This window comes from Prinia subflava, chromosome 9, assembly GCF_021018805.1.
Source record: "Prinia subflava isolate CZ2003 ecotype Zambia chromosome 9, Cam_Psub_1.2, whole genome shotgun sequence".
Classification (NCBI taxonomy): domain Eukaryota; kingdom Metazoa; phylum Chordata; class Aves; order Passeriformes; family Cisticolidae; genus Prinia; species Prinia subflava.
In genome coordinates, this window is record NC_086255.1 from 6,987,419 (window position 1) to 7,014,198 (window position 26,780).

At 39.7% G+C, this 26,780-nt stretch overlaps 1 protein-coding gene across 2 annotated transcripts in view; it reads left to right on the top strand.

The window, feature by feature from the left end:
- The window catches only part of GFRA1 (GDNF family receptor alpha 1), a 138,221-nt gene that overhangs the window by 103,412 nt on the left and 8,029 nt on the right, over positions 1-26,780 (top strand). For both annotated transcript variants that reach the window (XM_063405244.1, XM_063405242.1), the window contains exons 6-8: positions 857-991; positions 4,021-4,199; positions 26,593-26,649. In XM_063405244.1, coding sequence (XP_063261314.1) covers positions 857-991; positions 4,021-4,199; positions 26,593-26,649 — 371 coding nt within the window. The remainder of the gene's footprint in view (positions 1-856; positions 992-4,020; positions 4,200-26,592; positions 26,650-26,780) is intronic.

The window sequence follows — 26,780 nt, forward strand, 5'->3', positions numbered from 1 at the left end:
TAAATGGCAGTATATTTACCCAGGAGTTTGCAACAGAGTTAGAATGACCCTGTGGTTGGAGAGCTGTTGACAATGTTTAGGAAATAATCAGTGTACTGAGGAAACAGTGAGACAGCAGGACTGATAATAATTTATTACCTTTAAAGAATCTGCTGTACCTTCTCATGCATGCTGGGTTTTGCTCTGTCCATCAGCATAACCCACTCTGCTGGCAGGTCCCTCATGAGCACCTGTGGTTAACACTGCTCCAGGATGCAGAAGGGCTCCCCTCAGCAGGACCAGCATTCTCCTGCTGATGCATTTCAGAAGTGTTTTGTCAGCCTGGCTGCAGGCTCAGGGAGGAAGCACAGGTCTGGGTACCTGGTTTCAGCCATTCATTTACAGCAAGAATTAAAATGAGAAAAAACAAAGCGAGGAGGGAAACTCAGATTTTTAAGTGCAGCTCTAAGGACACAGTCCACGTGTGTTTGATTTGGCAGCAGAGCCCTTCAAAGAGGTGCTCACCTTCTCCCAACCCATCCCTCCCTCTGCCACGGTTTTCTACCTGTCAGTTCTGCTGATGCAGCTCTCTGTGGGAATCCTTTTTGGAGGGAAGAAATGTGTCTTCACCGTGTGAGTGGTGCTGCAGTCCCTGAAGTGATGGCATTCAAAGCACAGAGGGTGTGAAATACAGCACAGGGCTGGGAGTCAGAGGCCAAGGGGAGCTGTGGAATCTGCAGGTGGGAGCCCTGCTGTGGGTCTGTGCTGGGAATCCAGCCCCCAATGTGTGACCTCCTGAGGGCTGATGGCCATCCTGGGGTGGAGGGGATGTTCCAGTGCAGAGGTTTCTCACAGTGCTCCTCTCTCATCATGACAGGCACCGTGATGACCCCGAACTACATCGACTCCAGCAGCCTCAGCGTGGCCCCGTGGTGTGACTGCAGCAACAGCGGCAACGACATCGAGGAGTGCCAGAAGTTTCTGAACTTCTTCCAGGACAACACATGCCTTAGTGAGTACAGAATTAGGTGTCTTTTAGCGTGCTGTACAGTGTTTTCTGGAATTCCTTTACTGCTTGAGCGTGGCGCAGCACATCGAGGCCATCGCTCTGCATTTTGTTGCGTATGGCTCTGTTGTAGGTGTAAAAATTGAAAGGAGGAGCAAATGTGCCTGATGCTGTGGTTTGTGGCCAAGATTGCAAACAGGATAAGCTCTTGGAAAATAACAAAAAAAAAGAAAACCCAAAGTTGTATGGTATTGAAATATGTTTACATCGCAGGTCGTATTTGGAGCCTAACAGTCAGGCAGCATCTTTACCATGGAGTCGCAACACCTGAGGGGTTTCTGTATAATTTAAGAACTTCATATAAAGAAAGACATGTAGTTTAGGATATGAAGGATTTGCTGTAAGTAAGTTTAAATTGGATTGTGCTTGCAATTTACAGCCAGCTTCATTTTTTTTAGGATATTTGATCTCAGATGCCTGGTTTTAACACAAGCCTGGATAGTAACTATTGTAAAGATTTTGTTAAATTATTGATTTTTTTTTCCTGTCAGATTCACTTCCAAATTAGGGACTATTTTAAATTTCAGAATGGCTCAGTGCAGTCGATTTTGGCAGGTTCCCTTTTCAAATTTCCTGTCTGCCTGGAGCAGCATAATTGGATGATATGGAGTGTGCATCAGAGTTTTAATTTCAGATAAATGAGGAGACCAAAAGAGTTTGGCTTCCCTAGTCTAGCAGAACAGAAGTTGAAAGGCTACGTGATTGTCCTCTGAAATTGCATTAGAGGGGCAAGCCTGGGGAGGGGAAGGGATTACTGGACCTGCAGGACAATGTTGGCATGAGATCAAAAAGGCAGATATTGGCCATACATATTTAGGCTTGAAATTGGAAAATTTTTAACCATCAGACTAAAGTTAAGAAGTAGGCTTCCAGCAGGAGTTTTGAGAGTAAAAGTGGTTTTAAAAGTCGTATTTCATCAGCTTATGCAAAGAAGCAGACATCGTTTCTTTTCTCAAAAACAGTAAATGAACTCAGTGATTGAGCCCTACAGACCTGAGCTGGTGCTAGTGCAGGGTTCAGTATTTAAGGAGAGGATCCAAAAATTCCCATTGGTAGCTTCTGAAGAGGCAGCATTGCACTGAAGGCACAGGGAGTTCTGTGCACAAAAACCAGAGCTGCTCTGTGATACACTGTTTGTTAAGCTTTGGAAGAAGATCAATTACTCAAGATCATTTAGCAAAAGAAAAAAAGAGTTCAAACTTTATGAGGGGTAAAATTTAACAATGTGCCATCAGACCTTCTTCAAGGCTAATGGCAGTTGCCATTTATATCTATTGCAATACTTCAGATTTTATTCATTTGTGACTATATTAATTTCTAGAGTGTTACAGATTCCTTTTAGAACATAAAGACAGAGGGATTCCTTGTCCTTCCTTTTCCGTCAGTACAAAAGCATTAATGAAGATAAGTCAAAGGTATTGGAGGTTACTGTGAGACAAATTTTGCATCCTAGCTGCAAAATAATGTCTTCTTCAGGAAGAAATCAAAGGTGGTTCTTCATTTTCTACAAAGTTTTGTCTTTCACATAGAACAGGAAGTTTTGAAAATGTTTATTTTCATTAGTGAGCGTTCCATTGCCGGGAGAAAATTTCATTAAAATCCTTCCCACCTCCTTTATACAACAAAAAACTTCCTTTTTCACGGTAGGAAGAAAATGGGAATTTCTTGCCAGTTTGTTTTTTAGTATATTTCCCCTTCAAAATGGAAAATAAACCTGCTATTTGGGGCATTTACCAAAATGATCTAGTTGAAGTTGCTCATTGCAGAGGGGTTGGACTAGAAGACCTTGAAAGGTTCCCTCAGCCCAAACAGTTCTGTGATTCTGTCATAGAATCACAGAATATCTCAAGCTGGAATAGACTCATAAGGATCATCAAGTATAATTGGATGAAATAATTGAAGAAGACTCATTGTAAAGGCCACTTGTGACTTTGAAGACTGGAAGGATTGGGGGTATTTCTGTGACCATTCTTGCAACAGTGGAAACAAAGAGTTACTGAGATTTGGGGAAATACTGCTTTTTATATTGCCTTGTTCAGGGAAACACAAAAAAACTTATCCTTCTTCTTACTTTGTCTCTATTAATGCAGCTCATTCTGGTGCTTTTTACAAGTTCTTCTTTTTGCATATTGAAGTTCTGAGAACTAATATCAGAATAAAATACATCTTTTTCAGAAGAAAATTACATGTAAATTATTTTATAAGGCAAGGAATGCCACTGAGAAGAAGTGTTAATAACTTCCATATATTAGTCCCCAGTGAAATTGTTTGATTTCTTGTACAAAGAATTTGAAATAAGAAATCCCCAAATCCTTGTTGAATCCCCAAAGACCTGATTAAGAACTGTTTTTCTATTTGTTTATAAAAACTCCAACCAATTTACTCTTGCTATAAACACACTCTTTAATCCTGTGAAACTGTGATAAGCTTTTTAACTTTTATATTCTAAAGTTTTAGTTTAACCATGTTTCCCTCACCCAATTATGCAGATTTTGATTGAAAATGGTAAGGAAAAGATTGCCTTAGTTAAACTATTTTGTAGTTATAGGCATGGTAGTTTTCTACAACAAGCTGTAGAAATAAATATTTATCCTGTTCTCTGTTTTTAGTTTGCTCTGTAACTTCATCTGCCTGAATTAGGACATGACATTCAAACTGTATTTTAAATCCTGAAAGTAAATTTTTGAGTCTTTTGGATGGTAACAAATATGATTGTGGTAAGTCCTAAAGCTTCTGTCAAGAATTACAGGAAACTTTACAAAGAAGAGGCTGCACCAGATAATTGTGTGACCCCAGATTTTCAGTTCATGTTTCTGATAGGTTCAAAAATAAGACACATTTTTCAGCATAAAATTGAGTTTCTATAAACACACATTTTAAATGTAATAATAATGGCAGTGAAAAACAACTCAGTTCTACTTTTTGCCTTTTTTTTTTTTTAGAAATAGAAAATTGCCTGTAATTTATTTTCACAGAAAATGCAATTCAGGCCTTTGGCAACGGCACTGATGTGAATGTCTGGCAGCCAATCTTACCAGTACAGACCACCACAGCCACAACTACAACAGCTTCCAGACTTAAAAACACAGGGTCAGAGACCATCAACAACGAAATACCCTCCCACAATGATTCACCAGCATGTGCAAACCTGCAGGTAAGAGAGTTTTGTACTTCTCGTTGGGCATAAATAAGTTTTTAAGGTTGTGCATAAATAAGTTTTTAATAGAGACCTGTCGAGTAGTCTCCTACTGCCTAACTAGATGCCTACCTAAGTTGGAATATCTGTTTATTCCCATGGTGTAGCTACAAACTGCAGATGTTGTGAGCTATCAGCACTCTTATTTTAAATCAGAAACTTGCATATCTCAAAGTGAACTTTATTGCCTCGCTGACTCAGAAACGGGGGACTGTATTTAATGTGTTATCACAGGTTTGAATATGAATGTGGCACTCTCCAAATCCTGCCAGGATATGTCAGATTAAATTAATCCCTTGAGTACTCCTAATTCAGAGGGGACCCTTAATGTGAGCTTGCATGTCCTGCTGCCTTCTTTCTTATGTTACTGGCATTAAACTCAAGAAGGTTTTTTGGCTGAGGAGGTCTGGATATTAGAGAACGTGTGGTGCTGCAAGCTACATGTTGAAGAAGCTGGACAAAGATAAAACGATTTTGAATCAGGCACTCCCCTGAACTGAGGTCGAGGTCATGATGTGATTTTGGCCAATGGCTGCAGTGATTTTCTTTGACACTTAAATTGAGTGTCAGAGCTAATGATGGTGGGTCATTGATTCTGGATTTAGGGGCTCGCCACTTGCTGAAGACAGATTTTGCATCTCTTTGAAAGATTGCTTGGGCAGGACACAACAGCAAAATCAAGGCAGGGAAAAGGTAGCAGGAAATGTAAAATGAAAACATCTTTAGGCCAGATTAGAATCGGGCTATGAAAAATTCTGGTGGTTTAAATGCAAAATTAGGTCAGGCAGGGATAGATCAGCTTGTCCTGTTTATTTTTGTCTTTACAGAAGGAAGATTGCTATGTGACACAAATGTAAGCGTCCAAGCTTTAAGGTCTCAGATGATTTTACAATAAATTTTTCTGGATTTCACTGTTGAAGCATTGATTTTTCACTTCTCTATAAAAAAATTCATTTTGCTTTCCTAATATTAAATAGTTCCATGTGCACTGAACCAGAAATACCTTATTTCTGAGAAATATGTTTTGCTTCTTAATTTTTCCTGCATCATTCTCTCTCCTTCATCCTTTTCCAGTTCCTGCATTTATTTTGCATTGGAGAATTGTATCTGCATCAACATAAGGGACATGACAGAGTCACAAAATATAGGGGCTTAATGATAGATGGTGCTGAGTTTAGGTCCTTCTGTTTTAATTCTGGGTTTCACATCTGTGCACTCATTATTATTTAAGCTTTGTAAGTTATTGATAAGAGAGATAGTTGGAGGCAGATATTGCTATTTGCAATAGTCGTTTAACCAAATAGAATATGCTGAAAGAAATGCAGCCTTTTAAACCTGAAACTTGGAATATCTTGCATTTAGAACAAGACCTTGATGGGGTATTATTGAGTCACTTCATGTTATATTAAAAAGTTGTGCTGTGGGAGAGATCACATTTTCCTTCAGTGTTTGTACAGCCCCCTGTAGAGTAAGGCCTCCAGATGCTACCAAAGTACACATAATAAATAAAGAACTGAAGGAATGGCAAGTGATCACAAATCCCATTGGATTCCCTTCAATTTGCAAATGTTCCTTAAGCCTGAATAGATGTCCCTGTATTTTGAAAATCACTTAAATTCTTCCCCATCCTTCCCCCTGTTGCTCTGGCATTTTGAAGTCACGTTCCACAGGAGTTTATCAGCTCTGGTTTAAAGCTCTGCTGTGACTTCAAGTGTACCCCCCAATGTCCTTGGCACCAGAAGTAAAGGTCTGTAGGGAAAAAGGGTTCCTTTAAACCTTTAAATAAATGATCTCTGCTGTTGGTAAGAACTGTAGATAAAGTCTGCACTAAAAGGTCATTGAAGTTGTGTGAACCAAGCAGTTTTATTCCTCTGAAGCATAATATTATATGCCACTTCCTTCTGTCAGAACTGAAACACAAAGAACAAAGCTCTAATATTTTAATGCATTTTTCAAAAAGTAGCATGAACAGAGCCAAAACAAGCCCACGGTTTTTTAAAAAGAAACCTATGTTTTTTGGACAGTATGGTGCCACTTTGCATGTGAGACTTAAACCTTAATACAAATTTATAAAAGAGCTAGTATTCATATTGCACTTGGAGAAGGGCATTCATTCCAAGTCTCTCCTCCCATGAAACTATGGCTTTGCAGTATTTTCAAAACATGAACTAGTGCAGCCAAAAGCTTTTTTATAGGCTTTAGCTGAGCTGAAAGGTTTCTAAAAGGCAATACAGCCTGAACGCTGTGAAAAGTCAAATTACAAGCATCAATCTCAACACAAAAAGACAATGGCAGAGAGGGGCTAAGGAAGTGGTCATTGAGATGCAACAGGGCTGCATATTCCAGTTAGTGGGTTTAAAAATACAGCAAGCAAGAAAGAGCAGGAAGTGATTGATTAATCCAAATTGCCATTGAAATAAATACAGCAAGGGAAGAAAGAGCAGGAAGTGATTGATTAGTATAATATTCCACAGAAATGAGCAAATACCAGCCTCCCAGGGCTGTAAAATACAGGGCACTAACCCAGTCTGCCAAGAGCCCCACTGGCTGAGCAGTTTTTGACACATTTCTTTCTGACTTGTTCAGAATGGTCATATGAAGAGCAGGATGGGTTTGTTGCTGTGCTGTGTTCTCCTGCACAAGCAAACCTGGGAATTGGAAAGGTGGTGAATGCTTAAAGGAAATATGAGATACTCTTTGTTTATTTGTACTCAGTACTTATTTCAAAAACGTGCTGAAGATTTGGACTTTAAAATAATGTTCATTTTAGTGATGCTGTTCAGAAGTTGTTCTTCATTTGAACTTGTCATTGCTATGACAAGCCTATTATGGGATATTTTTTATTTTAAATTGATACAGCAAAATGTTTGTTTCTGATATCTGCTTACTTTATGTTTACATATGCATGGATTGTGTATGATACTCTTTTTTCTGTCCCTCAATTAAATCAGCATTCTGTCTTTGCCAGGAAGATGCTTAATTTTGTCAAGAATCCTCTAAACTCTTTTCACGAACCAGACTTCTAACAGAATTTGCTAAACACAGTAAATAGTTGTTAGGCTTATACCAAATGCTAAATTTAAGTATATTTTAAGTGCTTGACATCTTGCAAAGGATCCTCAGCACCACGTAAAAATAACATAAAATATTGTGAACAAAAAGGAAGATGAATCCAAACAGCATGTTCCTTATACAGGCAGATTTTATTAAGTTATTGCCAACCCTATTTTTTTTTTTTTGGTAGCTTCAGTCTAATGCTTTCTGTTTAACTGACATATATGTTAGTCCTTCATTTTCAGTCATAACTTGCATTCAGTGTGCCAGTCAAAAAATGGTTCTGGTCTTCCAGTCTCATGTTCTACCCCCCTGCCTGAGCCATCGTGTTGGATTATTTGAAAGGGACTAAAGAATGAGTTTGGATGTGTACTCACACCGTGTATTCTTCAAAAAAAGGCTGCCTTTGCACTTAGGAGGGATGGATAGACCTGAAGGATGGTAATGAAATGAACCTCAAGTGATAGATTAGACCAGTTGTTCCTGGGTCATCACAGAGATAAATATAAAACTAAGACTTTCACACTGGGTTGTCCGTTATATTTTAAAGGATGTTTTGCAAAAGACAAAAATTGTAGAGGTCAAGATGGTTAAGGACATTTAAGTAAATATATGCATCAAAGTCTTGCTAGCTAGCTCTATACTTTGTTTTCCCATATTTGTTATGTCTTGCTCTTGCTTTGGATGTTCAGCATTCAAAGAGGAATTAAAGTTTTTGTGTTTTTGAAGAATGTAGCAATGGGCAGATGTAATTGAGATACAAGGCCCTTTGGACTGAAGACATGTCCTGTATGTAAACGTCGTTGTGCTCTCAGCAGCAAAATTCAAAAACTATGAGATAGAAATGGAAAATACCAAACATTTTGTGGGGAAAATGTGAAAAGAGAAATCTGGATACTTAAATATGTCAATTCTTTCTATTTGGATGTAAGATTAGTGAGTGTTTATAGCAGATGTGGGTCATAATACAAGCTGCTCTTCCACAAATTCTCTTAATACTTGTGATATAAAAAAATATTTATACTGGTGAATCCTAGGACAAAAACAGGAGAGAGAGCTCACAGAACTCTGAGAAGAGCAGGACTTAAACGTGACTGAGACTGAAAATGATCCTGCTTTTCCCAGGTAGATCTGTCTGTGCAGACCTTCAGCACTGTGCAGGGAGCTGCTAATCTGGTGGTTTAAGTACCCTCTGTAATTGCTTAATGCTGCCTCCCAGGTGCTAAATACCATTATTGGAAAGCCTTCTGTGGCTGTTTGGAGAGGGTTCAAAGCTCCATGAGGTTCTGAGGATCAGCACACAGCGGGTGTGGATCTCCACGGGCTGTAACTGGGTGTGGGTGAACACGAGCAGGAAGCACGGGCAGGGTGTAGGTGAGGGAATGGCACAGCAGAGATGGAGCACTGGGCTAGAGACAAAGCTTGTTTTATCCCCTGGGTATTTTATCCCCAATATTGACTCACACATACACCTGGCACCCTTTTCCCCCATCCCTTCACACAGCCCATGAGCTGTTTCTTTTTGTGATAAACTAGCACTGATGTTTCAGATGTCCAGCCTGGTCCATCCCTTGGAAAAGTCCTGCTTGGACCTCTTCCTTTGGGCATTGCAGCTACACAGAAAGCTGCATTCTGGGGAAAAAGATGCACAACAGTATAAAACTCTCAATGCTGTGCCAGAACCAAAAGAAAAATAAGAAAAACAAAAAAAGACTTAATGTTTTCTATGAAAAGATTTAAATCTACCTCCTGTATTTCCAGGATTAGCTGACATAATGGGGTCAGCCTGCTGGTACAAGTGATTTAGAGAACACCTATTGGCAGCTTTTCTGCTAAAAAAGCAATGTCTTTAATTTGCTTTAATGGCAATTCCCTTGTACCTAAAGAAGTCTTGAGTGCTTTGTGTGTACAGATTAAGATCTGATGGCCAGAGCTAAGTTAAAGTTTCATCTTTAATCTTATACCTCTGATTTGAGGAACACTAAATGAAATTCTGTTTTGCCACAACAGATGCTGCATTGTCCACAGATTTCACTGACACTGGTTTCAGCAAGGTTAATCCTCATTTTCTTCAGCACCATGCTGGAGTGGGTCCTCAAAAAGTGTGGCTGTACAATTCCCTGAGACTGTGGTCATTTATTGCATGATCGTGGTCATTTTCTTGCTTTTCACCATCTTTGCCACTTTAGAATTTCAGGACCTCACAAGATGGGTTGTGTTCAAGTTTGTTGAAATCCTGCTGAAGTTAAAGATGTGATTCATGCAGCTGATTAATTTCTAGGTACAGGGAGTCCTTTGCCTCTCTTTTGAACAGGGAGGAACAGTGTGAGGATGTAGCCAAGGATCAAACCCAATAGCTCCGATGCATCATATCACTGTCAGTGTTGCTATGAGACATCAGCCATCAGCAGTCAGGAAAAAAAATTGTTCTCATTTACCAGGCTTAGTTGAACTTCTGAGGTGAACATCAGGCCCCTTACAAGATCAGTCATGATTTGTGGAGTGAAATACAGACTAAGAACTTTCAAAAGGAAAGTGTTTACATCTCTCTTGTTATCACAATTTTGGCATGGAGATCTCTCTGTAAAACTAGACCTTATATTTAATGATCAATACCCTGATTTTTAATGTTTGAAATTGGTGTAATAAACTTCTGAAAGACAGTGACGTGGTTTATGTTGTGTATTAGAATTACAGTTCAAATTGTGGGCTTTTGATTAGCATGCTTTTCATGAGACCAAAATGCTGTGCATGTATACTGCTGAAGAGCATAATACTTGAGGAATTATTTCATCAATGATAAAATATTTTATGGTTCATTTAAAAAAAAGTTTTAATAGTCTGAGCATCTTTAGTGTATTATAATAATACAGCACTTTATAGCAGACTGTAAAACTCCAGACTACAGTTCTGTAAAAAAATTGTGCAATTTTGTTTTATAGTTTAATAATTGTTCAATTGAAAATGAGGATGAGGTTACTAAAAACCAATTTAATGACTTACAAAAATATAGCTTTATGAAAATGCACTACACACTTTTACAGAAAATTGAAATTTCTATGGAAAGATTATAGTTTTTATCCTCAGAAAGAATTTTGCAAATTATTGCTACTAAAAGCAGATTTGCATTTGCAGTGTTCCCCTAAGCCACAGTTGTTTCTATGTTTCACATGAGGATCCTCTTATAAGAATACCACAGAAATACGAAGTGCTAGAATAAACCAGAATCAGAAAATTGGATCACATCAGATAAGCCAAATCAAACTATTCATAGCCCTTGCTATTACTTTATGTGGTTCTTCATCATATTGAAGGTGTTCCTAATGTCAGCCAACTCTAGTTCTCAAATACCTAGTCCATCATGTATTTCTCTTGTAAAACAGATAGACTATAGTCTGCAAAAAACAGCCATAAAAAGGACTACAGTATTATAAATTAATTTTAAGGCATAACTACTACCAATAAAAATTCTAGGTCATTGCATAGCGATGGTACATGTTTAATCATATTGTCTTTGGAAGTAGAGTTCAGGATATATGGGGCCTTTATGGGGCCTGACAAAGTGCTTTGTTTAAGACATATTGTTTGCTATTAGCAAATATTAGGTTTTAGTCATGGCTCTGCTCCCATCTGTACTTGCTGGAGTGAAAGAAGCTCTGGTTGTGCCAGCAGGTGACCTGTTACCAAGCAAGAGTAGGCAAGAGGGATTGTGCCACCAGGTTTCTAATGGAACAGAAATCCAGAGTAGAAGTCTAGAAATCATGAGCAGAGGCCTTGAAATCTCGAATACTTTTTTTTTTTTTTTTTTTAAACAGGAATAGCTTTCAAGGAGTCCTTATTATACACCAAAATCCCATCATACTAGTTATTCCAGGAACTCATAATGAAAAGGTACTCTTGGCCTTAAAAACCCAATTAATTGCTGTCAACTTGAGTGCAGCTATCACCTTATAGCCTCTATTTGTTCTGAAAGCCACATAGTGTGTTTGAGTGATTCAGAAAGAGTAAATACTTTACTGTTATAAACTATGTTAATGCACTAGGTTATCCTCAAAAAAAATATCCACAGAGATTCATGAGGAAAACCAAAGTAAAAGACTTGTGCTATATCAGATAATTAATACAATTGTCAATAGAGAGATGTTTCTTGCTAAGATATGAAAATAGCTCAGCAGTTGCCAGACAAGATCAAAATTTAACAAATAAAATCTTTATCAGTTCTGCCATTTTTGCAAAGAATTACTCTTTCCTAGGTTAGCAGAAGGATTTCACAAGAACTATATAATTGAAACATACTTTTAAAAACACTTTTACTGAAGTGGTATTGACAGCTTTGTTTTGTAGTATGATGGCTTGGGACAAATGACAGTGTGGAGGCTGAATAATTCTGGATAGTGGAGAATTTTAGTCACAGATGCATGGAGTTTATGAATTACCTGCCTTCTCTGTCTCAGAGGGAGATGGTGCAGAGGGGCTGAGAGTTTAGGGGAGCAGGGCAGCAATTTGTTGCACAACCTCCTCATTCCCTGGAGGGAAAGGCTCACTGACAGAGGGACCCTGATGAGTTGTGCCAGTCCTGGTGCAGGGTCAAGGGGTTTGCCTTGTCTCTGGTTGTGTTCCCTGGAATCCCCAGGGGTGGGAGAAATGTTCCTAGGTCCTGGAACAGGGGTGTAGGGCTGCCTGCCCCAGAGTCTTTTCCCAAAACTGTTGTTCCCTGAGGTATCTGTGAGTCCTTGGGTATATGAGTGGGCAGAGGAGAGCTCACAGATGGGAACTATACTCATATTGTGCTACTATTTTCTCATTTACTGTCACCCTTGGTGGCTCTTGAAGTCCTGCAGACACTACTGGACACTATGTTAATGATCAGCAGGTTGTTTCCATGGATGAGCTATTTATTTCCTAGAGCACAGCAAGCCTGTGCTCTTTTTTGGGACAAGTGGTTGATCATATTTTGTCTAATCCTTCAGAAAAATGTCAACTAGAGTTCATGGTCTTATGCTCACTGGCATATCTACCCCTAAAACATCTGTAACCTCACTTCAGTTAGCCATTAGTCTTCATTAGATCCTTTTCCTGTCTGTTTTTGTTTGGTTGTTTTGTTTGGTTTGTTGTTTTTCCTTTCTGAGTGGTTTTGGTTGGTTTGTTTGTTTTCTTTCCTTTTGGTTTGGGTTGTTTTGTCCTTTCTTCTTGCAGATCCATTCTGTAATGTTTGGACACTCAACTGCCTCATGGACTTAATCTGCTGTGAAACTCACTTAGATTATTTTTCTGTATTTCCTCTCGTGATGTAGTGGCTAAATGCAGATTCGGGGGGAATAAAACCCACCAAAATCTGCACCAGACTGAGCTGGAGGGATGCTGAGCCTGTGTGGTTCTGGAGTGGTCTTTGTGTCATCTGTGGCTGGGCTGCCCTGCAGGCACAGTGGAGAAGGGCAGAGGGGGCTGTGGCCACACTGGAGTGCAGCTGAGCTTGGAGTAGGTCTGCATTTTGATTTGGGTGAAATGTCTGAATCAGCCCTGCTTCCTTAGCCTTGATTAAGGAGGAGAAGTTGCCTTCCTTGGCCAACAGCAAACTCAAGTACCAGAAGTCTGTTTATGCATATAAAGTCATTTGATTTTAAAGAGGCAATCACACTACCTAATCAAATTCTGCTTTTGTTTATACACTTGTAAAAAGGGAATAACTCCGCAGTTGTGTATAGTGGAATTATCCTTAAAGTGTGCATTGTAATTATCCATTACCCCTTACATGTATGCACACCATTCTTTGATATTTCTCATTTAACATCCTTAAAATATAAACTACCCAGACTCTCAGTTGCCGTGTGGCAGATATGATCAAAATCTTTTCAGGAATAATAAGACCTTTTAGGAGTAGCTTATTCTGTGTTACCACCAGCAAATGAAATATAGAAAAGCCCAGTGGAAATTAGAATGCAATAATAAGTAATCATTCTAACCCATACAGTGCTGACGAGGCAGCATAGATGCACAAATAGTACAGTGTTGAAGAGCTAAAATCTGGAACCTTTTCCATAGCATTCATTAATTTTTCAAGTAATCAAACCAAGTTTATAGGACAGAAAATGAAACACGATCTTTTAACCAAATTGGCTAATCTATATTCTTAATAAAAAAAAAATAATGATAACAAAACAGCTGAAGATAAATTTTTGGTCTGCTTTTACCCTGTCTGCTCATTTTACTTACAGTCTTCACTGTACATTAGTTATCAAATACTGGGAATAAATGACACCCTTTATTTCCTACTTTTTATCCCCATGACTCCTGATCAGCTGTTTTACCTGAATAATAGATCTTTGTTGATGCAAACCATCTACTCCACAGCATTTTTCAATTTGCTGTTGAGTTCCAGAACATGAGACAACGTCACCCATTTCAGTTCCTTGCCGTCAAAATCAATAGGAGTTCAAAATGTTTATTTTAGTCAGTACTCTGGAGCAGAGCCTGACTATTTCACACCAAATCCTGTTCCAAATCAGTGAACTTGGCCTAATAATCCCACCTCGGGTTAAGCCCTCCTGCGTGTTCAGCTCTCTTTATGAGTCACGGGTAAACAGACTGATGTGCATAACGTAGACTGTTTGTCATAGGTTCACTCAGCATGTTTCATGAAGAATTACAGGCTTATCCTCCCTCATGTCTTTCTTAAAACAGAATTAAGTATTCAGGCAGTAATTTATTAAATACTGCATTACATGGTGCTATAGTTATCCAGATTGACATTTTCAGAAGCCTCAAGACACCTCTGATTCAAGGCAAGTTACACATTCCACATGACCCTAAACATTTGGATGTTCTGAATTCATCCTCTGAGTTGAAGTGTGTGCATTTGAATTTGTTACGTGCGTGGCAGGTAAGACATGTACCAGGCAGGCTCTAAAAAGCTACCTGCAGCCCTAAGTACCTCATTTGTGCAGGGAGTTGGATAAATGGGCACATAAATCAGGTGTGCACAGACGAAAGCAAAGCAGTTACAGGAATCTGCGAAAACCCGTTCCTAAATTGGTGCCTGCACAAATGTAAAAAAAAAGATGGTTTGATCAGAACTGTTCTGATGAACAGCGTTCAGCATGGTTTTTACAAAGGCTTACCTTCTGTAGGAAAAGCAGTGCATTAAGAGTTGCATGTACCTTGGGTGGTCTGTAATGATTTCTGTGTCGGAGTGCTGTTCCTCACACCTCACTCACATAGGCACTGCAATTGTCTGGTTCTCAGGGCAAATTTAGGGGGCTGTTCCTGCAAGGACCTAGCTGCTTGAGTAAAGTTTCAGAATCCAAATGCACATTCAGCAGAAAATAATTATCCCTTTTTTCATAGTGGTTTTGAACTTGGAGAAATTTTTGCATCTGTGTGCAGAATCCTGCTCTCATCAAGAGTTCAACCAGCCCCTGTTAATTCTGATTAAGATTTCCTGATTATTCCTAAAGATTCAGTCACAGGTATATGCAAAGAAATTCAGATTGTTATAGGCACAACTAAACAGGTTTAGATAAAAAACACGCTCTGTCTGTACCCAGAGAACAGCTTAATGAGAATACTTAGGAATAATTAATTAGGCAGAGGCTTTTCACCTTCAGGCTGGTGGCTGATGTTATATTTAGTATCAGTGCAGCTCTTTGGTAAGTGCCCTCAGTGAGAGAGAGAACTCTGCTCCCTGGGAGCTGAGCTGGGTCCCTGTGACAGGGACAGCCCCTGGAATGCCAGCTGTGCTGGCTCGTGTCCCTGCAGCAGGGGGCTGCACTCTGGTGTTCCACGGACATCTGAAGTGAGCCACTGGTGATAACCTCCACATCCCTTAAGCCCATTTAGTTCACTCCTGGCTGGGCCAGCTCAGTGGTGCAGTGTCAGCACTGGTGTCCATGTACAGTGGCGTTGTTAATGCACAGCAGGGACCCTCTGCTCACACATCCCTCATTTGTAGCTGTGCTTCATCCTCGTGGCTTTCCACCCTCTGGTCTGTAGGTAGGAGTAACACAAGAAGCCAGAGTGCTACTATGGTTAGCACACACACAGAGTTGTATTTCTTTTTTTTTTAATGTTTCCTCTCTAGGTACTTGATGGCAATGTATTGACACTGAAACCTGCTAGGAAAACAAAGCTGATGCTAGTGAGGGATTAGATTCATCTGAGTAGGTAGATCACAAAAAAAAAAAACCCCACTGCTCACTTGGTCTGTTTTCTATTTGCTTCAGCTCAGTCCAGAACTATTAATAAAACCATTATGCACTCATGGAAATATGCGTGCTGCCAACCATCATCAATCAAGATTCTCTTCAGATAGCTCTCCTAAGATGTTTTTCTAGGTGAAACCTTACAATCTCTCTCTTGAGTTCCACCAAAGGATATTACAATTTTGTAGCACAGGGCACCTTCATGATTTTTCTTGCATGGTTTTCAGTAGATTTAGAAAAATCTGAGGCTAGATAGGACTGTCCCTTTTTAACAGGGAAGGGAAGGGCATAGAAAAACATCCTGTGTGCTTTGTGACATTGTAAACCTATACCCCATTAATTCCTCAGTCTCTGATGAAGTGCACTGCCTGAGGTGCAAATTAGTGCCACTTCTGTACATTGAACCTGTCCTTCTAAGAGAAGGAGTGCTCCAGAACCACCTCCTCATTTCAAAACTACTGCAGAATAGTTGTCAGTATTGACTGGAGCTAGATTAAACAGACTACCTTGGAATTTAAATCTGTATGTCCCATTAATAATCCCCTGAACTATCCACTCTACTACAATACAATTCTTCCAAAAGTAGGCAAACTAGTCACAACTAAGCTTCTAAAGCTATTTCCAGTTTAGTATGGAAACATTTCAAAATATACCCAAAGTGATGTTGATCTGCATTACTGACATTATTAGCATTCATCTGCTTTTATTTTCCAGCTTATTAAGTGTAAACATAAACTTGAGCCTTCTGTCCTTCATTGAAGATCTTGTGGGATGAAACAAAGAAGGATTATATCCTGTGAATACAATTTTGCATAATCTGGTAGCTATTTGCATAATCTGGTCATTATAGGCACAGTTTTGTTTTAGTAGGGTTATAATTGTTAAACATCTAACATTCACGGTACTTTTATGTGTCTAAGAAATTGTTTCAGTGGCAGAAAAAATCCTCAATACTTCTTACTTCTCACATTTCAGGCCATATGTGTAGATGATATTAGGAAGTTGCTTTTGATTTCCAGTTGGTATTGCCTGGCAGGTGGAGAAATTCCTGTTTTTGTGGTGGGATCAGGGCAGTAAAAATAAGGCACCCTTCAGATAATGTCATGATTCTGCAGAGATCTCTTACAAGAGTTTCTGTAAGAAACTCTTTTTTGAATAGCTTCATTAATTACAGTGTGGCTGTTTGTGAGAGCATCATTCATGTGTAAATCAGGGATATGAGGAAGGCCACTCTAATACCATCCATTAAAGTATGGTCCACTGTAGGATAGCCCATTAAAGAGAATTACTGTCAGGGTTTCACTGATGGGATTTCTGAGAAGGGGTGATTTTTCTCTCCTTCACTCACTTGAGCAAGGGGAGGATGAATGTTGGGTGCTACATCAAAGTCTCTCACAAATATTGAGTTTTAAGATCCATTTTGCAGGGGCCTTTTAATAACGTTTAGGAAGCTGACAGGACAAACCAAGGTCTAGCTTAGCTAATGGAGATTTGTGGATGAAACCAATTGGATTTGGGTTTTTTTCAGTCATGACTTAAATCTATTGAAAAATAAGCTTGTCTTAGAAAATAAAATGCCAATAATCCAAATTGTATGATAATAATTCACTTTTTTTTTTTAGAAATTAAAATGCCATCAGAGTTTATTAAACAGGAGTGCTAGTAGTGAATTTGAACACCTTTCTACAGACTTCCAAAGGCTTTTATTCTAATGAAAATAAAAATAGGTTGTCATAGACATTGCTAGCAGCTATGCTTAAAGTTGAAGTTGTCTTACATTTCATATTAAAAAAGATCCAAAACATTAATTATTTGGGTGAAAATTTTCATGTTATGTGTGTGATTCTAGCTGAATTCTTGAGGAATAGCTGCCTATCAAAGCCACAATACACCATAACCTGGGGTGTTTTTTTTAAATTCTCATCTTGCTAGATTTCATTCCACTATTAAAAAAAAAATCTATATTTTTCTTCTAAATGGTATTGTCAGTGCTAGAAAGGAACTGAGACAAGTAGTGCAGCAACTTCACTACGACTGCAGCCCTGCCAGTTCTGAGGATACATCTGTGCACCTGCAAAATTCTGCTACAGGATTAGAGGGGAGTGAATGCTTTACTCTTTTTATTTCAGTGGCACTTCTGGAGAGCAGATTGTGCCAAAAATGCAAAATTCACTAATTAATCCAAATCCCAGCTGTTCAAGAGTGGATTATTTTCAAAGAAAAGAACTGCCCTCTGAATCACGCCGTGATTTAGTGGGACTTGGGTACACCACACAACTGTGGAAATTAACACCTTGGGCTTGGAATGTGCAAACTAAACAGAGGCAGGGAGGGCACGGCTGTGGGGTGGGTGCTCAGCTAACTGGTTTCTTTTAACCTTCCCGTGCAAGGTTACTTCACTGTTACTTTATTGTAGCCCTTGCTTTTGAAAGTCACTTTTTACCTGAAGTGCTTTCACCCCTTTAATGCTTTCTGGGTTTTTTTTCCTCTGTGTAACCATGCCAGAACTCACAGTGCAGACACGTATGTGGGAATCTAAAAAGAAAAAGACTCTAGAAAGTCTAGAAAGAACCAAGTGAATACATTTATATCTCTCATAAGGAACAAGAAAAAAGACTGATTGCTGGTTCAGGATGTAAAAGATTTTAGATACATGCTTTGCAAAGATAGAGAAAGTTTCAGTCTTAAATAATGAATTCTTGTGTATTGTTTCTTAGGTTTACAAAAGTCTTACTGTTAAGACTGAAAGACTTGTTACTGAAAGACTGAGGGTTTTCTCTGATTTGCTGGAATGACTCTAAACTTCTTGTAAACTATTGGTTGAGAAAATATCTAGAAAAAGGCTCTGCATCAGCTGTGACTCTGTCTCTGATCTAGCCTTGCATGGATTTTGTTGATTTTTTGTATCTCTTGCTTATTGCTTGTATGATACAGAGAAATAATAAATCCTAAGTCTGCAGCTAGACAGAGCCCCATCCTGTTTGTGAGACCCTGACTGATGGGCCCGTGTGTTGTTAATAGAAGGTGCTGAACCTTTCTAGGCACTTAACAAGAAGCAGATGCTCATGGTCGTTCCCTTGCCTTCCCTTTCCAGATGCAGGAGTGGTGCAGTGCTCAGAGGAGCAGCAGTAATGCAGCTCAAGGTTGGCATGGCACAAGGGAGGCTTCCTGCCGTGCTGAGCGCTCAGGGCCCTGTGCAGCCTGGTGCTCAAGCAAGCTTGCCTGATCCTCCCTTCCAGCTGCAGAACCACGGGGCAGCACCCCTGGTCCTGCTGCTGGAGCACAGAGGCAGTGCCTGACCTTGCCTGCTCCATCCCTCCCACCTCCCACAGCTCCCAGCTGGGCTCTCATGAGCCGAGGATGCGCTGAGCATCGCTGCTGCACTGCTCCTGCAGCTCTGCCTGTGCCTGGCAGGCTCCCCTGCAGCTCCTGCTGCACTCTGTCCTGAGTGTGCCTGCAGCCAAGGAGGCTCTGCAGTTCTGGAGAGGAGTTCTGCCTGCCCTGGAGCACTCCTGGAGGGGTTGGTGCCCTGCAGAAGCCCTGCAGCCCCACGCTGTGGTCCCTCTTCTCCAGGCTCGTGGCCCAGGGCAGCCCTGCTGCTGTGGCTGAGTGCTGTGCTCCCGTGGCTGCCCAGGGTGATGCCACCACACTCCAGGGCACCACAGCCCATCTAATCCAGCAGGCAGCAGCCTCACCTGCCACCTGAACAGCTTTGTTTTTGTGCTCATTCATGTGGAGAGGTGTTGTGGGATCTCCAGTGATTAAATTACCCACCTTTCCTCAACATTAAAAGCTGAGTATGTCTTTTAACTGGGACTGCCATAGCTCTGTCTTCCTGCTGGTTTTCTTCAGGTGCTCTTCAGTGTGCAGCAGCCAGGTGCTGCCTGTACCTGCTGTCCATGGCGCTGGGTTGATCTCTCTGGTGAATCCCTTAGGAAATGCATTTTTACAATCAAATCCAAAACAACTCAACTTGGGATTACATGGATGTTCAGTTTTACAACTAGAGGAAAAACCCAGCGACCTAGGCAGCCCAAGATGTTGAGATATTAACCTAATAAAACTTACTCAGTCTCTGCTTTTTAGTATTCTGTTTTCTCCTCTGCCCTTCTTAATGCAAAAATATTTGCTTGCGGCAAATCCATAAAAAGACTGTATTAGGAGAATTGCATAATATCCCCTAAAAATAGGAAGGAAGAATCTGGGACTATAGAAATTCATTTTACTCAGCTAAATGAATGACTGAACACGAAAACAAAATTGTTAGCAAGTTACTGTACTGCCATGAAAGGTAAGTCAGCTCAGTTGTCTTGGCTGGGTGTCATATTTTGTGCTGTGCTCACTGGGAAACTAATTGCTTGAAATAAATATTTGAAGATCTCCATGTCTGGTCCTTGTAAGCTGTTTGATCAGTTTGGTGTTTCTGATAGGATCTGTTTTTTATAAAACCTTTAAGATTGCTGTTAGGCAATTTCTGGGCCATGTTATCCCAGCCATATAAGTGCAGTGAGAGATGGAGCTTAATGAGGTCTCATGTTTATTAACATAAGGATCTGGGAATGGTCCAGCAATAATTAATATCATATAGGTCATCTCTCCTTCCTTCCACACTCTTTGCAGCTCCTTTTGGGAGGACTATTTGCAGTTCTTATCCCTTCAATCAAATTTTCTAACAATTTGCAAATTGTTAGAAAATCAGAGAAGTTGAAGGCAGTTTCTCCTCTGTCTGTATCAGACTTTATCAACTTTCAGCCCATTTCTTAGATTGCTGAAGTGCTGTCTGCTGCTGTGTGTGTTTCCATCTGCATCTGTCAGGAGCCCTAAGTGTCTGCACTGTGTGTGAGACCAGGGCTGATTTGGTTCATTGTTCCTCTGCAGTCTGGGAAGGAGATGCTGTTCCTGGCCCAGTCCAGAAGGTCTGGGCAGTGCTCCTTCCTTGATGACTGCAGAGCTGGAAAACTGGCACAACAAGGACCTACCTTTGTTCCAGCCCCTCTCCCAGAGGATTCCTATAGACTTTCTCTTTCCTGGCCAGAAATTAAACTTCCCTGCTGTAAGGTTGCTCTGTGTTTCTTGTTTCTCATGTTTAAGTCCTCAAATCTGGCAAGAATTCATTAATGTTGAGGGATAAGGGAAATGCTGTTAAAAACCCCTCAGTGTGTGTTTTCCCAGTACATATTTGGGCACAAGGGAATGCTTGGTTTACTTTATTTCATGTCTCTCAGCTGAAAACCTTGTGATTTGCCTCTTTCTGTGCTGGGTGTTATCTGTGTAGCTCTGGAGCACAGTGCCAGTAATGTCTTTGTGATGCTTGTTTCTAGAAGATACTTTCTTCTCTCCACAAAGTGTCATGACAGAACTGTAGTGCTTTTATGCAGAATGACAACTGATAATTTCATGCCCCGAGCTTGTATCTTGAGGGTTGGTTCAGCAGAGAGGAGGAAAAAAAAAAAAAAAACCAAAAAAACAAAGCAGAAAAAAGCTCTGGCTGCTTTGTTATAGGACAGTGCAGAGCTGATTGTTTTTGTAGCTTAAATAGCTCTGCACTCTGGCTGGATGGTATGGGTTTCAGAATTACCCTGTACTGAATTGGATCCTTATTTCAGTGGCCTCTGTCTCTGATCCACACTTTTCTTATTTTCCCTGTTGAAAGTAATTATACTCCAGTGTGGCATAGCACTCCTGTGCTAATAAGAAAATGCTATTGTCAGTTGTGATAGATGCACCACCCATTTAGTGAGCATGGAAGAGTTAAACTGATTGCATTTTTACAGTCTGTGTATTTCTCTGCCTAATATTTGTGTCCTGCTGTTGGGGAAAGCAGGTTAGTTGCATAGTAAATCTCTCTAATCAACATAGGAGAAGAACAAAAAGAACAAACACCCTCATTTGTTACAGCTGCTTTAGAAGTGTGGTCATTTGAAGGATGAATTCTGGGAGGTTTGTCCCTCTTCTTCAGAGAGCCTTGTTAATATGGGCATGACTAACCAGGATCTCAGGAGAGGACAGGGGCTCACTCATTAAAATCAGCTGTATAAACAGCCTACCTGGCAGATATCCGTCCTAATGATGCTTCTGTTGCCTCTCCCTGTCCAAGCAACACATCCCATAAAGCTCATAAAGCCCAAAGTGTGCAGCCAAAGAAAGGGGCTGGGTTCTGAATTTGGGTGCTCACTCTGTGCCTGTTTGCATTCAGCTCCCTTTGCACCCTTCTCCTCCCCTCCCTCACATTAAAGCTCACCTCCATTTGGAGACACCCCCAGTCAGAGCTCCTCTGAGGAACAGGAATTGATGCTGTGGTGTGTGTACAAAAATACTGCTTGGTGACAAGCCAGCAGTGTGTGCACCGACTCCTGGTGAGGCACTGCTGCAGCGTTTAATGCATTTATTAACCATGCACTGCTGTGATTTGCAAAAGCTGGATGCATAATTGCTAGATTGCATTTCTGGGCATAAATTCAGGGCTGTAGTGTCTGCAGAGGATGGATCCAGAGGGAAAGCAGGGAGTTATTTTAGGAGATCTTATTGTGATAAACGCCAATCACTCGTTTTTTTGAAATTTATGAATATTTAATAAAGAATAAAAATTGGTTACAAAAATATTAATACAATAATAAAAGTTTAAAAAAAGTTTTCAGAGACAGGACAAATAATGAGACAACAAGAGCAAAGAAGGTAGCCCGGGCTTTTGTCCCCCCTCCCTCCCAGACAAAGGCTAGGAAGGAGAAGGGCCCCGAACAAAGAGAAGTCTTCTTTTTTAAGCCTTCAGTTTATGACTATTCATATCTTACGTAAAACGAGTAATTTTCAGCTGTTTCTTGTCACAAAAGTTTTCTGTTAATTAAAAGAACGCATGAGAGCATACGTCCTTGAGAAAGTTAGGTTCTGTGGATAAGAGGCCATAAATTCTTCTTCACTAGAAGGTTTAGAGGCCTCTGTAAGGTTTAGGGGCCTCTGTGAATGTTATCTCTGTGCTGAGGAATTTCTCTTCTTGAGCAAAAAAATATAACACACATACACAGCTTCTATTGTACTATAACTTACTGTTAATTACAAAACTACATTCACTATATTATTCTAATGTTAATATAGTATAACTTTTCTATCTATCAGATTACATATAGTAAATATCTGCGTAGAGCCACATATACAATATGCCTTTTTCACATTATGATAATTATTAGGTGCAGGGCAAGAGAAGATTAATTAGGGGCATGCAGTTTAACTCATCTAGGATGCATTGAGATCAGAAGAAAACATGGAGGTCCACAGAGTCTTTTGAAGGAGAAACATCTCTATGAGCAATATTCCTTTGTTTTTTTTCAGAAAACCACTAGCTTGTCTACTGGCCCTGATTTAACTCTCAACCTAGGCAAGAAAGAAGTAAAATTTTGCTTCTCATAAAGAGAGGTGGTTTTTTTTCTTCTAGACATGCTGTTAGTTGCTCTACCAGCCCCTGACCAAGTCCAGTATTTTAGTTCTAACATTGAAAGCTAAGGCTTTTGAGACCAAAACAAGGCTTGTGTGTGACTAACAGACACAATACTGAAGCTCATCAGGAGGTGCTTAAATACAGTTATCTCTAAATATCATCTATTGCATGTGCTGCTACAGTGAGAAGATTCTCTGGGAAAGGAGGTATTCTTTTTAGAAAACATGTAAGCTTAAGTGAGGTCAAACCTGAAGCTCACATTAATGAATTACATTTCCCTGCAAAGCTGGACTAAGTGTCAGCCCATCTTATGTAACTTTGTTTTACAGACTGAGATATGTCACAGCTCAGTGTGTCATTAAGTCATTAGCAAATGCTATTTTTCCTCAGAAGAAAAGAGCTCATATGTTTTTGTTAGCCACTTCTTTTAAGCTGATTTTTCTTCACTGTTCTTTATTTTTTTTAAATCAGTCCAGCCCTGGTTGGTTTTTTTTTGTTGTTTTGTTTATTTAATGATGGATTCCCCATAGATCTTTTTGTCACCAGATAAACAGCTTTATATTAAAATTTTAAAAGAATACAAATTTGAATACAGACAGCTTGGCCATTTTCGTGAGCTCTTTTACTCCTGTGGAGTTAGTTACTTCCAGAACATTTCAAAACTCCTCCTTGCCTGCTTGGTAGGCAAGCCAGATACCTGAGATGGGATTGGCAGCGAATCTTTGGCATCTTGCATAATGAACAACTCTCAATTCCCAAATTAACTGATGGTGCAGTTATTCCAGAATTGTCTGCAGCTGTACGTGATGGACACTCATTTCTCTTGTTTAAATTTTTAGAATAATGGAAGCTATTAGAAAGTAGATATCTGACAGCAGAGGGTATCCTCTTTAATTCAAATGCATGTCTCCCAGTCTGGGTCTGTTTCCACCAGGGCTATCAGCATAACCTCCAAACCCCGATATTTTTATTTTTTCTTAAAATCTCTATAAGGTGTTCACTCACTGTAGCACAAACAAAGAGTCCTGCTCCTTGTAGAGCTGTTTCTGCCCAAAATAGGGCAGGAAGAATTCTCCCCTGCAGTTGTAAGTAAAGGACGTTCACTAAACCACTCTCTTCAACGTGTAAGTTTGGAGTTTTTATTCCATTATTTGTGATTTAGTGATGCACTGTTGTATTCCAGTAGTGCAGCCTATGCCAGTATTTCCATTATAACCCATTCTCACAGGTTTATAACTCAACACTAAAAATGTACTCTTCCAATTTGAAACTTGGCATATAATGTCTCATCTCATCCTCAGAATGACAGTTTCTTCTTTCCCTTTGCCTTCCTCCCAATAAAAGGCTTCATTTTTGTTGTATTTTTAAACAGAAGATACTGTCCTTTCTGTTTTGATAAGGCAAGAGCCTGCCTGATTATTAAAATTGCTTTTCAGTGCTGAGAGGGGAGGACATTATAATAGAGGATGCACGTGAATAAGTGTTGTTGATGTTACAATGTCTACAATAAGTATAGGGATGCAGAGAAGATCACCTTCCAAATGAAAACCAGAGAATGTTTATAAAAATGATTGAAAAGGGTTTTTTAATGGTGATTTTTTTCCTAGCTGTTGATTTTACCCTTTAAATAGTGTTCTCAAAGGGAAGTATGTTTTAGCTGCTGCACTCTATTGTTTACAGGCTGAATGAAGTAAAAGAAGACTTCACTGCATATAGGCAAAATAATGACATTTTTCTCTTTACTCATTTGATAAACACAGTACAGAAGGCATATAAATCCTGACTTTGGTGTTGAGACCAGCTGCCAGGTGTAAACCTGTAGTTAGCACAGTGCTGTGAGTCCACAGCAGGTGAAAGCAGCAAAGCACAGTCTTTCAAATTAAACAAACACTTGTGGGAATAGGAAAGTTAGCAGTAAGTGACAAAGGAAGAAATAAGAGGTTTGCATGATCCTTACAGCCCACTCTGTCAGGATCTGAACCTCTCATCCAGAGGCTTTATCTGGAGCCTCACATTCCAATTCAAGGTAGTAGGGGTGTCATGGACATCAGAAAATCAGGATTTAAATCTGGTTTTTCCTTCTTTACCTGTCTCCTTGGAGCCAGCCTTTTAGGTGTTGAAAGCTACCCAGCTGCCTTTGAAAGAAGTTTCCTATCCACTACAAACACAGCAGGAAGGCTTCACTGTGATACCTTTTTTTTTGTTTTCCAAATTTATTTCTAGGCATTTCTTTTTCCATTTTTCCAGTTAAATTTATGCTTACCATAACCACTTTAATGGTACTAATTAGTACAAAGGGCATGTAAGAAGGAAATTTTAAGGAGGGTGTTTATTAATAAATTATTATTTTGTCATATATATGAAAACTATCAACATATATTTAGTGTGTATTCTTACTATAGCTTTCTCTTAAATCCCAGCTGTTTCACTCTTTCAATTGTGTGTAATGTGTTCATATATCATCAAAAGCAGAGAATGCATTTCCTAATAAGAAATTCAATTCCTTCATTTGAATTCTAAAACCAGTAATTAGGTCAAAGACTGTTTTGTGTCCGTTGGCAGAACCAGTGGCTCTCAGATATGAACTAAAATAGCTGCATGTGGAACTGAAATTTTGAGGTCATAAAATCAGACTGCTCAGCACCTTCTCACACCAGCTTTAGTCCAGTCCATCCCTGCCTAAGCCAGTGAGATTCTGCACTGTGAGACGAATGCAGCACACTGAGATTCAGAGCTTTGGGTTTGGCAGGAAATAAGCTGCAGCTCCAACAAAACTTCTGGTGGAAGCACCAGATGTGCCCAGTGCAGTCAGGAGTTCTGTAAACCCAAGTCTTCCCTTACAAGAACTGATTTACTTTAGCACATTTACCTCCTCCAAAGGGTGCTTGGTTTGGTTCTGGAATGCACAAAGGAAGAACTGATGCTGAGAATCACTGAAATGCTCAAGTCAGCCACAGTACATTTTACTGAGAGCACCTTCCACCCCATGGGGATTAGTGCTGCTCTTGTAGGAGAGCAGAAAACACCCAGCCCAGACTTGTCCACTTGAGGAAAGGGAATATTAAACACCTCCTGCTGCTGGGCAGAGTGCAGGTTGCTGCTTCCATTTTGGATGATGCCACCTGAAATGCCTCTTGCTTGAGTCAGTGTTCTTTTTGCAGCTCTGTAGAAGAGATTCTCTGGCAGCTGTGAAATATATTAAAATAATATTTATATTTTTATCATAATGGGAAAATGGCAAGAATCATTAAGGATAAAATACTCCTGTGTTATATATTTTCCAAAATCTGAGTTATATAATAGATTATTAGTTAATATGCAGTGGTACTACAGTAATTATTAACTGTCATATTTCATTTTTTGTCATGAATATCCAGCACCATTCTTAGGGGGCCATAGAAGATAACATGTTCTCTGCAGCTGATGGCACTCATCATTGTAATTACTAAGTACCCTTAGTTGACTGTTTGAAATTTTGCTGCAAATTCAAATGAGAATGTGAATGTTATTGGAAAACATGAGTTACATTTGGAGTTTATTTGCTAATCATTTGCAAATCACTGTCAAAATTACAGGATTACGACAACCGATGCAAATTTATCTAAGTGCTTTGTGCTGCTGGAATATAAATTGTGTAAGTGGGAATAAAATCTGTATTTGTTCACAGGCACAGAAGAAACGAAAATCCAATGAATCTGTAGATACAGAGCTCTGTCTTAATGAGGTAAGTGTGGATCTCGGATATTTCACAGCACAGGTGCCTCCCCATAAGAAAAGACTTTTCCAAGTCTGTCAAAATTATCATGGGCTACCTCACACTTGTCTGCTCAATTTTGTTATGTTTGGATATCACAG